Genomic DNA, 17,441 nt, shown 5'->3' with positions numbered 1-17,441 from the left:
ACCAGCAGACCATGGCAATAAAGATGTCACAGATGGCAGTGTGATGTGAATACATGGGATTAAAAGAAAAAAAAAGCACCCTTTCTTGACTATTTTGTCCTGCTGCCTGACCAAGACCCTTTGGCTCAGGGTGCTATAGACAAGACACGCATGCTCCCTCTTTCCTCACAGCTGACCTTGGGCTGATCTATACCACCCAGAACCACTTCTAGCAGAGCCACTCTCCATGGGTTTCTCTATTAACATGGCACAAGGAGAGCAGAGGAAGATGAGCAAAGCTGCATTTCACCGCCCAGGACCGCTCATCAGGAGAGGTAAGCATCTGTACAGAGGGTGAAACAGTCCCTCCAGGGCGCAGACCGACAGGCACACTCACCGTATCTCCTATTTTGAGATCCCCACACTTCCTGAGCCCAGGATAGGATAATCCATCCTGGCACGTGGCAGTGAAGGTCAAGCCAATGTCCTCAGGGCTGTCCCAGACTGTGAGCTCCACCTTGGACCGAATACTCTAGAAACACAACAGGAAAGCACACTGTCAGGTTCCCAAAGCCAGCGGGTTTCTTCTGCTTCAATCTCTTCTCCTGATGTTTCCAGACAGTGGCTAGGACCTCTCTGCACCTATATGAAAAAAAAATCACCCCTGCACATACACTGACATTTGGGTTGGGCATAAATGGAGCATCTCTGAGCTAACGGTCAGAGTCTCATGCCCACATCTGCATGTCCTCCTCCCCATAAACCAGCCCCTTAGTAAAGTGCAAAGCCTGATTCTCCACTGGCAGTCTTCCTGTGACACATAACATATAGCACAAAGAAGCTGTAAAACTGCACTGACTCTGTCCTGCTTTCTAGATTTCACCCAACTGGTCAGAAAAATGTATTTTCCCTCTCAGGAGACAATGCCAAACAAAAAGTGCCCTTTCAGGTGCATCAGCTGAAAACACCCCCATGGTGGGGAGGGTGAGGAGTCTCTTCTTTTTTTGCAAAACTTTTCAAAATGAAAAGTCTTTTCCATCAGAGAGGTTTTGGTATGTTCCTACCCCATTTCTTCTGCTTCTCATTTCTCCACCCTGCTGCACACACAGATTTTTAAGGTCAAACCAAAATGGAGTTTATGAGTATTAATTCAGAACGACATTGTTTTGCTTAACTCTTCCAACGGCTGGAACTGATTTTTTTAAGAGTGGTGTCCAAAAACGACAAAGGTTTGCAAAATGGAGCTTTTTGTACAAACATTTATTTTCCAAAGCCAGCCTGCAGCTCCATCCTTCTCCTCCTTGTCCTCAGGCCTCAATAAAGTGTCCAGATTAAGGAAAAGTGCTAGTTCAGACCTTTTGCCAGTCCATGTGACAACAAACCCAGGGTTCACATGCCAGCAAAGAGCTGATGCTGTTGGAAAGAGAAAGGAAATAGATGAGTTTTTGCTAGGTGAATCTAAACAGCCCTTGAGGAAAGCAAGGAATAATTTCCCATCTCTCTGCTGTAAATGGAGGAGCCACCATAGGGTGGCAATTTGGACCACACAGAACATTCATTGCCCATGGACTGAATGCTGTGCATGCCAGTAAAGGCATATTGCTCTGCCCAAAATTATCCCATAGAAATCAGCTGTCACACTGATGCACTCTCCCAACTTCTTGCCCAAAGCATCTAATCTAGGCAGAAGACAGGACACCAGGCCAAGGTTTTTTTTCCTAAGTGAGGGCAGAGAAAAAAGCAGTCCCTGTTTTCTGGAAGATGAGGGAGAGGTGACATGAAGAAAAGATGGGGGAAAGGGATCTCAGGGGTAACATAAGCCCTGAGCAAGTCAGATGTATACATTGGTGGAGGGAAACAGATGAGACTGGACCAGAGATGGCCAAAGTACTAAAGTGGAGAGGCTGAGCCCAGGAGAGGAGAGCCTGAGCCCCGGCCCAGAGCACCAGCCACTGCCACCCCACAGGGGAATCACAGAATCACTGAATGGTTTCGGTTGAGAATGATAGACTGATTTTTGGTTGAAAAGAAGATGGTCCCCATCACATACAGAAGTTTCTCCAGGCTGTTCCCTTTCCGTAAGGAATATAAAAAGGTTCACTCCCACTTGAGAAACAGAGCTTTTAACCTTCTCCCTCAGTGAGAATTCCTCCTTCACTCCAGGAAGAAAACAAAGCTACCAATAGGAAACAGGCTCGGCGGTACCAGGTTTCATGCAGCGCCAGGCTGCCCACAGCACAGACAGGAGCTGCCAGCTACCAGCAGCATGCCCAGGGGTCCAACCCATACCCACCCAGCAAAGCCAATGTGGAGTGAATGTTCATTTCTTTCTCCCTAGCAAAGCATCTTAGTCACAAAAATCCTCCTTCCTCAAGGGAACAAACTGGGACAACTGGGCTTTTGTTTTGCAGGATCTCCAAGGCCTCATTAGCAGTGTTAGCTGCTTATTGCCTTTCCTCAGAGGGTGCAGCTTTGGGAAGCATTCTTCCTAAGGGCACAAACAAATGCTGCTTTAACTGCAGGGAGATGTAGGGGAAGGAAAGATGAATGTTACAGGTCACACAAAGCACAGCACAATCCTACATCACCTCTGGAGGTGTAAACTCCTCCAAAGAAGTACTTCCTCACTCTTGTTAATGAACATAGTACCAAGAAGAAGAGCTTGCAGCCATCAAAAACTGAAGAACTTTACCTGAAGGCTGATACATTATGGGGTCAGATCTCCATGCCCAGCACCAAAACAGCAATATCCTCCCACAAGCATGAAGAGCTGACCCATAAGAATTAAGGGAGAAGTCAACAGAAATGTCAACAATTAACTACCCCAAAAATGTGCAATTTAGCTGCTTCCAAATGAGTTACTCCTCTAATTTCCATGGAGATGGACAACATCAGGTCAGCAGTACAACTGCAGGTCCTTTGCTGTCTTCCATAGGACCCATTGCAGCATGCCAGGCTGCACTGGCAATGCCACACAGGCAGGGCTTGTTTAGGACCCAAGAGAGATGGTGATGCTCATGGGGTGCTGAGAACCAATTTGTGCTGCATGGAGACCAGCAAAAGGATATGACTTCAGTTGAAGCCTGGTCACACAACCTCAGGAGGCCTCTGAACATCAGATAGCAAAGAAACAATCTATTTTACCTATTGTTAGGGTGTTTAGAGAGAATTGTTTTAAATCAGGACTGTATTTTGAAGGTAATTCTTCTCACAAGAGATGTGGGGTGAAATCTCTGCTGTGCTGCAGGGTCCCTTGGGTATGCCTTGCTCCTTCTCCACCTCACACACCTTGTTTCCATCCCAAAGGTGGATACCCCAGCTCCAGCAGTGTGCGAAGGACTGTGGAGGGAGGTGGCCAAGCTGGGTGGAACACGCTGGGGAGAGGCAAGCCAGCAGAGCTCTTGGCACTTCACATAGCAGCAGCTGTGGTATTAAATGCACTTACGTTGTAGGCCTTGACAATCAGCTCGATGATGTTCTTGGAGTCTTTGTGCAAGATCTCCACTGTTGTCCCAGGAATCAAGGCAGTGAAGTTCTTGGGGGAAAAAAAATAAATAATTAAAGAAAATGCAGAGAGTAAAGCAGAGGGTGAGAAGGGAACAACCCCATGTCAGGAACACCGGCCACACACCCTGCCCCATTGTCTGGTGGTGTACACAGTATGGGTTGGCTCCCATTAACGTGGAGCTTTTGAAAGCAAAGCATAGCTAATGCCACACGTCAGACACTGAACGAAGCTCACAGCCACGGGACAGGGACTAACAGACGTGCAACTGCTGCCGGAGGAGGCAAGACCCAGCAGCTGTGCTCCCTGGAGAGCCGGCACCACAGGCAGGGAGGTGCGGCTGTCCCGTCTCGCCTCAGACCTCAAGCATCCCTGGAGAGGGGGTGGAGAATGAGCTCAGCCCTCCTGCTCTCCGCCGGCGAACAGCAGCGTCTCGACCTTAGCAACGCGGCTGCTTGTTGATTTAGCTCAAGCCTTGAGAGCCGAAGCAGAGGTTTCCGAAAACAACCCCGCCTCAAACACCTCCCCTGCACCCGTTAGAAAGAAAGCCCATAGGGCAGTGCTAGACACAGGCTCACATCACCTCCTCCTTTCAGAGGGAAGAGCAGGCATGGTGAGAGAAGTTCAAGTTGTATGTGGCACATAAGGGCCCTGGACTCTGTGATGGAAAAACACAGCTGGGCAGAAACTCTGCACGCGATTAGGTAATGGGATTAAGTCACTGCAGAATGGGCTGAACAGGTCTCTGCTCTCTCGCACGCTGCATGGCTGGCAGCCATCCGAACATCAGGATTAAGCTGGAGTCTATTTTAGGTTTTCACATGCTCACTAACATATATATCTGTTTGCTCTAAGAAGCTTTAGTGCTTTCTGCTGAAAGGACTGTGGGGATGGACAGAGGGCTGAGCCTCGCCTGCCTGCATCTGCCTGCATCTGCCAGCCCTGCGGGCAGCATGTGGCCATGCACACATGTATTTGCAGCTGCACACATCTGTGCTTGTGGCTGCACACACATATGCTTGCGGCTGCCAGGCAGGAAGATGCTTCCAAGTGGCTTTTAAATCCCCCCCTCAGCCCTGGCAGCTCGGTAGCACTTACCTTGTACAGGATGTAATGACTTTTTGTAACAGCGAAAATCAGGTGGATGTTGTTTTCAGCAAGTTTCTCCCCAAGAAGTGCCAGGGAAGGATAATCCTAGGTGCAAAAAAAGGGCAGGAAAACTGATGGGTAACACAGAAACAAAGACTAATTTCATTGCTCTTCAACAGGAAAATTCATTCCAGACACATGGCATGTTTCACTGTAGAATTAAGTCCCTGATGTATCACCATGATTCCAAGTAAAATAGCAGAAATTCTGTCATCTTTTTGATATTTCTGCTTCACCCTTCAGTAGAATATATGACTGACAACACCATCAGCTGGTTTTCTTTCCTTCCTCTTTCTGCTTTGCCATCGGCAGACTCACATGTGTAATAAACTGGCTACTATCTTCATCAAGGGATGCTATCTTGCATCAAGGGATGCAAGGCAGGGACATAGGACTGAATGTATGATTTTTCTGTTGAAGTGGAAACATCCATTGCTTGTTCTTTCTGCACACTGGAACCATAAAGAGATTACAATAAGCTCTTTAATTCTTCAGACTTTCGTGACAGAGAGGGTGGCAGGAAGATAGGTGCTCTAGCTATGCACAAGCAACAAAACAATGAACCAGAACTCAGTTTCAAGTGACCAGCTTGAGTTTAAAACCCCCAGCTGCTTCTCGAGTGCCTTCCTCAGGGAAAAACACCTCATTTCCTTGCAGACTAGAGGGCTGATTGGAAGCCTCCAAGACTCAAACACGGACAACACTAAGGCAGCATCCACACGCCAGCCTGGCAATGTCAACTGCATGTCAGTTTGGCAGCTGTGCTCCCTTGTGTATATGCTTGCTAGGATTGCACAGGTGGGTGCAAAGGGGTTTCTCATGGAGCCTAGCCTCTGCCCATAATACAGGCATTCAGAACACACCTCCCCTTAGAGGGTGACAGCCATCCAGGAACAAAAATCATAATTAGTACTTGTGATCTGCTGAGTAAAGGGCCATTCTGAAGAAGGATGTAATAATAAGGCAGCAAGCAATTACTTATTCATCCTGGAAGCGTTCTCCACTGAGTTTAAATGAAAACCAAGAAAGGCAACCTTGCCTGTTTGTTACCAAGACCTATGTTAGGGAGAAGCTGAGAGTCCACTGGACATTTTAGAAAAGGGATAATTTTTTTGTTTCCTCTATGCTTTGCAGGCAAAATCTGATGCTCTTCTGAGTTACTTTTCCCTCCCTTGCAATAAGCCCTGGAGGAACTCGGTAAAGTCTTAACTCACAGGAGCATTCACTGCAGGGGATGCCCAAGGGGAACAGCAAATTTTATCTGCAAATTGCAGAACCAGGTGAAACCATGCTGGTCAGGCACTGTATTTGCCAGAAGCTGCAGGAGTCAGGAATGGCTGGTCTCTAGAGAGGTCCACCAACTCCCCAAGGTCTCCAAGGGCTGGACCACATGTCTCTCCTCACCAGCTGGCTGGATGCACTGTACTCGTTGGCTTCATTCAGGTGGCACTGGCCATCATGGGGCTGCACCAGCCCCCCCAGCTTCCCATCCAGGGCTATGTGAGGCACATCATCCGTTGTGAAGACCAGCAGGTGAGATGCCTCCTTACGCCAGCCGATTTTCTCCTGGGGGAAAACAAAGCCATGAGACAGCCGGTCTGCCCCTGCCAACCCCATATCTCACCTCTCGCCCCACACATGGTCCCAGACAACATGCCCAGCCAGCAGCAGACCCATTAGCACTAATTAGAGGAGTACCATGCTCCTGTCCTCCCAGCCCTGATAAGAAAACAAAATATCAGGGGCCCAGTGAGCACTTCCCAGCATCTCCTTCCAGGACACTTACTTAAAAAGGCATGAGGAGGTATGTGAACTGTCCACCAGACCTTCTCTACCCAGCTCCAAGAATAAGAATTTCAGCTGCTTTTACAGCCAAAGGAGACCTGCCAGCTTCCTCCACACACATTTAATCTGACCTTTTTTCCTCGGTTCTGTGGAGCAGCCAAGGCAACAGCAACAACTGCAATACCCTCACTCAGCATTTTCATTACCACCTGCTCTTAAAGGCAGTTTCTGAGCTGTGATGCACAAAGTAGGTTCCTGCCTAAGGGGACTGGCTTTTGTGCAACAACACACATGCACAGGCACTTTGCTCTGGTCCCTTTCTGCTCACATCTTCTGGAAGCCATGGTGTCTCCAAACCTCCTGCTTTTGTTGTGCACTACTTCACTTGCCCCAAACAGCTCCATCTCCCCTGCACCACAGCCCAAAAGAGCAGGGACACCCACAGCTGGAGCACAGTGCAGCAGCAGGACCTTTGGCAGAGGCTGACTGCACTAATCCAAGCACAACTGCCTCCCACAGTTCTGCTGTGAGCAACTTCTGCCTATTTAAAAACATGTTAATTCTAGCGGTCCCTATGCAAGCACTGAAATGTTAAAGACAGCACAAGGACCAGACATTACCACCATTTTTGCAATAGAAAGAGATGCAGGGACAGATTTTTTCCAAGTAAAGGAATAAGATTTAGTTATTAAACATTTCTTTCCCATGGAGCTTCCCCAGGTTTCCAGCTTTGCATTGGCCTGAGAAGCAGGTCTGTACCTACAACAGCAAGCTGAAGCAGTTTGTTGTGATGGAATTGAAGGAAACAGAGAAGCGCAAAGGAAATTTTTGGAAACCATAGCACTGCAGTACACTCCCCTGTGTTCTCTGGCTGCTCCTGCTGCCAGGTCCTTGCCAAGCCAGGCAGGCCAAGGTTGGCTCCTGCCATGGCAGAGACCAGAGCCAGAGAGCCCAGTCTCCCACAGCTTCCCCTTGGGCTGAGTACCCTACCTATCTGCTGGCAAAGATGCAGCTCCAGATCTTCCCTCCCCACACACATCCAGCATCCCCCTCCCTCCAGCCCCCAACTCAAAGCAACACAGCACAAATCCCTTGCAAAGGGATGGGGAAAAGCTGGTAAAAGCTTACTGATGGGAATCCAGCACAGATGAATATAACTGACTCCTTGAGAGCTTATTGCTCAGCTTATTCAGCAGAATCTGAACTCTGCCTTGTTTTACATTAAGATACTAGCCTATGGGCTGCCATAGCCCAGTTGTAAAGATACTTCCTACAGAAAGAGTTGGCATGGGCATGGCAAGAGGGCAGAACAGGCAGAAGGGTGTGGAATCACAGCCGCCAGTACAATTTTCGCCTGCAAATGTGACTCATAGCCCAAAGCCTGTTGATCTTTCCAACAAATATAAAACTCTTACTTCAAGGACACTATTCCAGAGTAGATTTATTTTTCCTCTCTAATGCAGAAGGTATTTTTATTTTAATGGCATTTTAAAGACCCACACAACACACATAGCCCATAGGAAGAAATCTTTGGCAACTCACATTCTTTGACATATACCAGCACATTACAGTCCAGCTCAGTGTGGAATGAGGGCTTTTTTGCTCTGGGAAGCAGAAGTCATTCTACTGAAGTGACCCCACTAGATAAAAGGCAAAATCTTCATCCCCAAATGTAATTTCTTAAGAATTCACCCAAAAATGATTACAATGTTTGCAATGCAAGAGGCAGCTCTTGGTCTACTCAGCCACCAGCATATCGAAAGCTGGTTTGTTTCTTTTTTTAATGATTTAGGCCAAGAAACTCCCAAAGAGATTAAAAGGATTAATCTGAGTTTCATTTCCTTAGAAATGCACTATGCACAAAGAAAACGAGCTGCACTGAAGCAGCAGCTATGAAGCCACCTCAAGTGTGATGCTGCTGTTCGCCTGCTTGCTAAGCCCACCTTGCAATCACAGACAGACAAACTCTCTGTGCCTCCAACTCACTGTTTCATATGTAAACAACATCAAAATAACTTTGGTTGCTCAGTTCAGCAACTCAGCTTCCAAAAAGCAACAAGCACCCACAGTTCCAGTGCCAGTATCTGGGCACTGAGAACATTTGATGGCTTGGAGCATCAGACTGGGTTGTCTCAGGTGGGGTGGCCAAGTTAGTGTCAATGCCACGCTGAAAGAGCTGAAGACCTATGGAAAACGTGCCCGGAGAAGCTAGCACACCAAGGAGCTGCCACATCTCACTCTGCCTCCATCAGCAGCTTCCAGGTGTTGGAAAATACAGCTCTTCAGCATGCAGTTTCCACTGTGAAATCCAGAGCAGCACTCTGCTCTGCTTAAAACAAATAACCAAAGAGACTTCCATTTATTTTTACTGGACTGGGACTGTTGAACAAAAACCCCTGCATTGACATCTGCCCCTCATCTGGTTTTTGATCCTCGTGGGATACAAAGGATTTTGAAAGCAGGGGTGGGACCTGACCCAAAGCAGGGTGAGGTGAGAAGACATGTCACTACAGGGCTGGGCATGCTACTTATTCTGCCCCTACTCCTACAACCAGCTGCAGTTGCCTCCCGTACCCCAAAAGAACAGCTTCTCACTTAGAGCCAAGAGTGACTGGCAAAACTGGCACAGCTGTCTCAGCTCAGCCCTCTAAATCATTTTGAAAAGGCTGCAAAACCCAGCACCAGTATTTCCAAGCCTGGCATAAATATCTAAATTTAGGCATTGGGTGCTGAGTGAAAACAGCTCAATTGCCAAGAGATCAACTGCCAGAAGAACCCCCTGGATTCATCAGTATGTGTAAAACCCCAACCCTTTCCCAGGTGCGACCTTTTTGGAAGGAAGAAACAGATAGAGGTACAAGACAAGTATTCCTTAGAGATTAAAAGCCAAAACCTTCATTTGGCATAGCTCTGAAAGACACCTCTGTGTCACCCAGATGTCTTGGCCATCTCCATGTACCAGTCTAGCAAGCATCAATCAAATCTATTTCAAAAGACACTTTATTTTCTAATACAGCATTATCTCCTTGCTGCATCTTACTATGTAAGGTCTGGAATTTATACATACCACTGAGCCATGTGATGCTTGCACTTTAAAAATGGCAGAAGACCGAAATACCAGAGATAGAAAATGTAATTACAGAAGGTTGATTAATATTCCTGGCTTACCATTTTAGCATCAGGATAAAGGCTTATTGTCTCTGGCTCTTCATTGCCTCCAGAATAACATTTACCATATCTTCATCTTTCAGAAACAAGCCAAGCCCTGAGCTTGCTTGTTAGTCTGTATTAGCTGTACAAACTTTCCCCACTCCTTGGGTGGAAAACCAGGCCAAAAAAATTATTTGATCATTACAGAGCTCTTAGACAGCTCATGCAGAAGAAATGCTTTATATGAATTACAGTATGTAAATACCTAGTCAACAGAGTAGGTATTGTTTCTGACATCTCACTGCCTGAAGAGGAGGAGAAGACCACACTTGGACACTGTGGCTTGGAAACAGCAAGAGTCTGGAATGCCTTGGCCAGCTTTCTCTGGGATGTCCCCCTTGATGCCATGTACTCTGCTGCTGAACACAAACTACTTCATGGTCAGCATCCTCCTTCACCCTGAAGGTAGGGCACTTCCTAAGGTCATAACTGCCCTAAATCTTGGGTCATGAATATGATAGAGAGGGTTAAAGCTGGAAGAAGCTTGAACATGCCAGTGAGATGCAATGGGGTGCCACAGTAGTGATGAAGAAACTCACCCCAGAAGTCACCAAGATATCTCTATGCTGCTCTCCCTGCATCAGGGGAAAATAGTTCCTGACTTACTAGAAACTACTGTCTGTGCAGGGTTTAGTCACTATGATGCTTCCTTAATCACCACTGGATGCAAAGATCATCCTCATCAGGAAGCAACATTTCACTGCCATCCCAGATGTCTGCCACCTTCATCTCCTTGACGTTGCTGCGCCCCACCACAACCCACATCTGCAGACCAGCCTGGGCCATTTTGAGGGAAATAAACCACTAAGTCCCCATTTTGGCTATGGAGCTTAGGAGGTCAATCAGCTGACCTGAAATTTTGGCTGTTCTAAGTCTGGATGGACAGAGCGTTTGCTGCTCACACCTGTGATTAACAGGCAGCTGCTCCACCCGCAGCAAGGGGCTGCCAAGGCAGCACAAGTCATGATGCAGCCGTTTCTCCTGCCTCACACACCGGTCCCATGGACTTTCTTTCCCACACCCAAGCTCCAATAATTAATTAACTCCCACGGCTGCAGAAATTCCTCTGTCATCACCTGCCAAATCATGCCAAGAGCCATGGAAGCGCACACACTCACCTCTGCTCACCCTTCCTAGAGGGCATCCAGAATTTAGATGGTACGTGCATCTAAACTTATATTATAAATTTAGTAGGGACCAGGCTGTGCGCTCAGAAATGACAGTAGAAGATTTTGGTCCTTACCGATAGTTTAAGACGGCACAAATGTGCAGAAATCGTCTTGCAAGTCTCCTGTCTTCTACCACCACCTCCAAAATGAGCCCTCATGACAGACATCACAGTATTTTTGTACCATAGGACAATGTTGTCCCATTTTTGCAATAACATGGAGGGAGGGACCACAGAATCTACACGGTGGGTGGCACAACTGAGTCACCATCCTGGTATGTCTCTATAACCATGAGAGCCGTCTCTGCAAAACTGAGAAGCACATTATGCCCAGAGTATTGGGAGAAGTGCTGCAGTTGTGCCAGCAATACCTGTGCCAGGCTCAGAGAGGGAAGTTGACTGTTGCGTGGCATCAGATCCAGTGGAGCAGGTTAAGTCCTGCCGAAAGCATGAAACATAAATGAAGCCAACCAAGGTAAGGGAAAATCTGTTTTCCCACAAGCCTGCATCCTATCACTCCCGCAGACGATGCTTATCTCCTGGCTCCCAAAATCCAGACCCAGAAGAAAACACAGCTAATGAAAGGACTACGCAAGCCTGGATCAAACAAAACCCAAACTTGACTGTAGTCAAGAAGGAAAAGAAGCAACCAGAGCCATCCCTGGCAGGCAGGGATATTCAGCCACACAGTGAAGGGGAGCAAACTCTTCCATTCCTGATGCACAAAGGGATGGAGAACAACCCACCTCCTTGTTCCAGAAAGATCTTCAAGTAAACATTTTAAAAAATCCTAAGGATGTGGCTACCATGGCACCAAGCTGATGAACTCTATCTTCAATCACTGCTAATAGCTCCAGTTTTGCTGACAAAGAGGGAGAACAGGCTATCAGCGCCTGAAGGTGGGATCATCCTGCCCCACACACAAAAGGGGCAGGTACAAGCAGCAGGAACCAGCTCCAACCCTCAATATGAGTCAACCACTGCAAGATCTGATTGACATGTGGTTCAGAAACGCATTAAGCTGACACACAGTGCTGCTGCACACAAGTATACATGAACCTTAAAGGATTTCAGCCAGAGTGCTCAGGGATCAGTGCCCACAAGTCTAACCATGTGGTGAAATCTCAGCCCTGAATTTGCATTTGCAAAAGCTCCATTTTTACCCACTTTAAAGAAGAAAAAAATCAACCTTTTTTTCTTTGCCTGTTCATGTACAAAAGAGCATGAAAACAATAGCCTCTACTTTTCAACGCATTTTACTGGGTATTGTAAGAAAAAATTAGTAGTTACTTCCAAGAAATGTCATACTGAAGCTCCATCCTGGTAAAAGAACAGAGCAGAAGAAATTCCCTCCTCTTTTGCCTTGCTTAAACCCACAGAAATCAGAGCGACTCACCTTGCACACAGCAGCCTGCAAAATTGCATCGAAACCACCCTCTGGAGCATCTCGGTTGCGAGAAACCTTCTGTTTCTGAACTTCTTCATTGAAACGGTCGACTTTATCCGTTAGGGACAGGAGGTGGCGGAAGCCAAAGGATGGGACACAACTAGGGAACAGCTTGTAACTGCAGGAGCAACAGAAGAGTGGTCAACTGGGAGGAACCACACCAGCAGCCAAGAGCTGCAGAAGCTCTCAGCTCTACCAGGCTGGTCACCTGTTCAGAGGGATGAAGTGGCTCCCAAGGCTCCATGTTTTGGACACTTTTATTTCTGGTTATTTATCCACATACCTCCACAGTAGAGACCCTTTTGTTTGTTTCTCCCAGGATCTTTGAGCAGCTGAAGTTCTCAAAGATCTCACCAAGACCAAACATTTCTCTCTATGTAAGGTGTGAGCGGAGACACCAGGCACCAGCCTGCCCTGGGCCATGTGGCTCTGCTTTTTCAGCACCCATAAGGCAGTTTTCACATTGGGAATTCACAGAGCAGGATACAGAGGGTGTGTTTTGGCAAAATCACCCTCCCCTGTAGCCTGGGAGGGTGGTGTGAGCTGTGCCTCACACCAGCAGAAAGGGTGGGCTGGTGTCAAAGGGCACCACAGAAGCACATTACTGCCAAGAGCTACTTTTCCCCTATTTTTCAATGTGCATTTCACTTTGTTATCCAGTTTTCTTGGCAATACATGCCACTCACTGCACATCACCAGTGACCTGGCAATTGCCCAACATGAGTTGCATTAATAACTAGCATGCGCCTTCCCACTCTCACTGTGAGCCGATGAGCAAACACCATCTCCACTTTCCAGAGTGCTGCTGAAGCAGAAAGGTTGGAGGGGCACCCTAAGGCAAAGAAATGCCTTAGCAGCTTACCAGGAAAACTTCTTTTTTCCGTACAGAACTATCAGGAGGCAGCTTTGGTGCTCGCCACATGGTCGGGAGAGCACAGCAGAGCAGCTCCCGTGGTGTGGGAAATTAGTGGAGGGAAGAGGGAAGACAAGGGTTAAGAAGAAAATGTGTTTAAAAAGGAGTTGGGCTGGCACTAATTCACTCTTATCTTCAAAGATAAAGCCTGGAGAACAATTAAAGGCCTCTGCTGACACATGACCCACTATGGGTAAGTTGTAAGAGGCGTTTTACACAAAGAAGTATTTACAATTTACCACCACTGGGAACTCAAATCCTGGGACCCTGCACAGCTATGCACACACCTAGCCATTGGGCAGGTCCCATTGCCCTGGGCCCAGTTGGCAATTACAGCCATCCCTTGTGATCAGCACCTTGTTCAAACTTGTATCCTGCTCGCATCTAGGGCCAAGACAAGGAGTTTGCAATGTCTGAAACCTCTACACTGCAGAGTCTCAGCAAGCAGTCCTTAACCCACATGATACATCTGGGTGCACACTTTGCCAGATCCCTTGTGCAGAAAGAAAACACTGACACACTACAGGGTTCCATCTCCCGTGAAGATGTATAACTTAATCCTTTTTCGTTTGTTTTGCGCTTCAGGTCTGCTGGCAGAAGCTGCTGGCAGCAGCAGGACAGGCAATGAATATCCAAGTGACTATGCAAGGGGATGCAGAAGTGTGGGTGGGTTATCTCAGGCTGTAACCTTCACAGGGTGTACACAGATAGATGGGCAATTAGGTCTTCAGTCTAACACTGCGCTGTCCTTATCTTTTTTTAATTTAGTGTTTGTTTCCTTTGTATTATCTCTTCTCAGTGATATTGTGGCTGCAAGTGGCCACATCCTAGCTCCCTGGGAGGTCCCAGTTGGGATGCTGAGCTAGCAGCAGGGGCAAGCAGCAAGCTGGGGTAGATGGAGGAAGCACAAGGGATCTCAGCCAGACCTGCAGGAGAGCCATTACTGTAAGGAGGAGGACAGAGCCTGGACAGGGGGCAAAAACACCCACTGCAGCTCATGTTTATTTGCAGCTTTTCTTAGGTTTGAGCAGGCCACTGGACAAAGTCTGCTTTGATACTAGAGACAGCTGCAAACAAACCACACCTGACAACTCACCTCACCACCACATCAGCAAGTCACCCGGCAGTAGTGACAGCCTGCTCCCAAGGCAGGCATGGGATGGTGAGGCCACCAGAGAACAATGGGTAGTCAGCATAGAATCATAGAATCATGGACTAGTTAGGGTTGGAAAGGACCTTAAGATCATCAAGTTCCAACCCCCCTGCCATGGGCAGGGACACCTCACACCAAACCATGCCACCCAAGGCTTCGTCCAGCCTGGCCTTGAACACTGCCAGGGACGGAGCATTCACAACCTCCCTGGGCAACCCATTCCAGTGCCTCACCACCCTAACAGTAAAGAACTTCTTCCTTATGTCCAATGTAAACTTCCCCTGCTTAAGTTTGAACCCATTACCCCTTGTCCTATCACTACAGTCCCTAATGAAGAGTCCCTCCCCAGCATCCCTATAGGTCCCCTGGATTGGGTGACAAGGAGACAGATGGCAATGGGAATGGAAGACCCATCAGGAAAGCTTCACTGGGCAATCCTGTCTAAATGGTTTGCCAATATCAGGTTGGCTCAGTGTAACCCATGAACAGAAAAGCAACCAACTGGGTAAAACAAAACCAACATGCAACTAGTCTGATCACAGTGGGAAAAGCTCAGGCAACAGCTCTGGATGCCCTTGATAAGAAGGCATTGTCAGTTTCAGGCAGGCCTTGCTGCAGAGTTATCTAGCTCCATTCTCTCCTCCTCTCTCACCTCTCCCCTCTTCCATGTGTCGCTGTTTCGCCCAGCAAAAGCCATGCCACTTAAATTAAATCAAACCAGCAAAACACAGTGAAACCCAGCCCTCAGCCCCTGAGCAGCATTAATGGTTGATGGAGACTGATGATGATAGAGACGACTGAGAACATCCCTCTAAAGCCATGCCAAATCTATGGGGGAAAGAGCTATGAAGAGCATGATGTACAGCGCCATGGTGGCTCAGTCAACAGCCACTTTTATCTACGCTTCATGGCCAAAGCACGAGTTTTCAGTGTTAAAAATCAATTTGACTCTCCTCTCTCAACAGAACTGGTAAAAAGAGAATACAGATAATTTTGTCTGGTCAATAGTCAATGTGCAATGAGATGCCAAATGCTTGGTCAATGCTTGGTTAGCCCAAAAACTCATAGCTGCTGCAAGCTCTCTTTATCTGCCTCTCATACAGAAAACTCACAGGATGCATGTTCACGGAACTGGGCACTGATTCCTGTAGTGATCAGACAAGGTAAGTATCCATGAATGGCTCAAATAAAAGTGCTAACTTTACTGTCCTTACATGACTAGAAAGCACCCCAGTGGTGAATGAAGCATAGATAGGGACCACAAAGGCAAATGCCAACAGTGACATTCTGCCAGGAGGGCACTTGCTGGTATATCCATCCTTTCATGCCAACTTCTAAATCCGTCTGAGCCTGGACACCCTCCACTACACCCAGTTTCACTCTACCATAATCCCCAATTCAATGGGCTTGAACCTGATTCTGGTGGTTAAAAGGCAAACAAAAAGTCTCTTGAAAAGACACTAAAAAGCAGAAAAAAAAAAGGGGTGGGGGGGAAGACACTGATATCATGCAAAGCAAACCACATCATTTGTGTCTTTTGCAACTGCCAGTCTGCTTTCCTTCCACAGCAATAAAGATGAAAAAGACTGCCTGACATCTTCAAAACGCTTTACAAGAACCCATTTATCAGTACTACAGTCACAAATCTCAGTTCTTCCAAACACTTCTGTTGGGAAAAACATACATTGCTTTAGTCTGCTTATCTGTAAAATGGAGACAAAGAGCATAATTGATTTACTCAGGGCCAAACTGTGACTCAGAGCTAGGACCAGAAATCAAGAATTTCTGTCTCTTCCTCCTGTTTCTTAAAGCCTGTAAAAAAGCCTGCCATGACTACATCCTCTTCAGGTACGTAAAATTGCTTCAGGCTCCTCACACAACAGTTTCCCATCTCTACATGCAGAGACCTCCCAACAGCCACTGCAAAACTGTAAGTTGTCCCATTCTGAATCACTCTGGACCATCACAATGTCAGTCACAGCTAATCATCATTCCCAAAGCTGGGGCTTAAGTGTGGCTCATTATTTAAAGCAAGAATGGGAATAGAAGGCTGCAGCCAGGCTCTGTGCAAACACAGGGCTTGTCCCTTCAAGGGTACACCTACCACTTACCCAATGCAGGGATTGTTTTGGTATCTTGGTGCTGTGTAGGAGAAAGGAGAAATATTTTTGTCCACAAAAGATCCAAACCCCAGCCGAAAATTGCTAGTGAGCTTTCGCATCTCTTCAGCCAGCTTTGTCCCCAGATTGCGAATATTATCTAGGTCATCGTTCATTGACAGGGAAAGATCCATCAGGTAGTAGAGGTCCACGGGATAGTCCTCAACTTGCCGAACCTGAACGCGGAAGGAGGTCTTGTCACCTGCATATACACAAGAGTTGAGTGCAGTGAAAAGGAAACTCCTAGCACACATATAAAACAGACCACATGCTTTCTCCCTGTCCCGCTGCAGAGCAGGTAGATTACTTGCAAAAGAAGAAGCTGAGGGGAATAAGGTTTTCCAAATCCATCCTTTGGAAGACTATCAGGAAAGCAGGTAATGACTATGGGTCCTCTTAAGCTATGTAGTGTGCTGGCTGGCAAGGAAAAGACACATTTATGAAGTGTGTGTCTCTATTTTACTTTGGAGATATAGGAAAGGGCCTTTCCATCCCAGTTGAGAGAACACCTAAGGTGGGGGACACATGAAAAATGCTGCTGCCCCTGACTGTACACAGGCCAGAGGAGTTTTCGTATAAAACTGGAAAGAAAAGCAAGCAATGTGAACCTCAAATGGATGTTTCAGGGACTACTGGAAGAGGGACGCTGCACATGCTTACTTGGTTATGTCCTCAAAGCAAACCAGGAGCAGTCCAAGCAGTCCTGCACAAAAGAGAGAACGAGGTGGAGCAGGAGAAGGAAAAGGGTTGGGAGAAGACAGCCAGCATGAGATGAATACGAGATGTCACCTAAGCAGGAAAGTTAAAACAGACACAGAAGAAACAGCTTTGAAAAGGACCCTTCCCAAAAAAATGGCCTGTGCCACCACAATTCTACAGAAAGCAGGGCAAAAGCAAACCGGAAAAAGAAGGCTGTTAGCATCACCCGATGAAGCACTGAGGCAGACATGAAGCTTTCTGAAGTAATGAACAC

At 47.2% G+C, this 17,441-nt stretch overlaps 1 protein-coding gene across 2 annotated transcripts in view; it reads right to left on the bottom strand.

Annotated features, from left to right (window-relative positions):
- The window catches only part of ITGB5 (integrin subunit beta 5), a 60,315-nt gene that overhangs the window by 26,481 nt on the left and 16,393 nt on the right, over positions 1 to 17,441 (bottom strand). The window contains exons 2-8 of one of the 2 annotated variants that reach the window (XM_061370031.1): positions 17,129 to 17,171; positions 16,421 to 16,670; positions 12,193 to 12,361; positions 6,038 to 6,199; positions 4,583 to 4,678; positions 3,425 to 3,514; positions 377 to 511 (exon numbers count right to left, since the gene is read on the bottom strand). In XM_061370031.1, the coding sequence (XP_061226015.1) occupies positions 377 to 511; positions 3,425 to 3,514; positions 4,583 to 4,678; positions 6,038 to 6,199; positions 12,193 to 12,361; positions 16,421 to 16,602 (834 nt within the window). In that variant the 5' untranslated portion in view covers positions 16,603 to 16,670; positions 17,129 to 17,171. The remainder of the gene's footprint in view (positions 1 to 376; positions 512 to 3,424; positions 3,515 to 4,582; positions 4,679 to 6,037; positions 6,200 to 12,192; positions 12,362 to 16,420; positions 16,671 to 17,128; positions 17,172 to 17,441) is intronic. The other variant, XM_061370030.1, reaches the window with a different exon arrangement.

This window comes from Neopsephotus bourkii, unplaced genomic scaffold (genome assembly GCF_033783945.1).
Source record: "Neopsephotus bourkii isolate Nb327-2 ecotype Australia unplaced genomic scaffold, CSIRO-AGI_Nbou_v1 NB_1526, whole genome shotgun sequence".
NCBI classification, from domain to species: domain Eukaryota; kingdom Metazoa; phylum Chordata; class Aves; order Psittaciformes; family Psittacidae; genus Neopsephotus; species Neopsephotus bourkii.
This window is presented reverse-complemented; position numbering and strand designations above follow the sequence as displayed.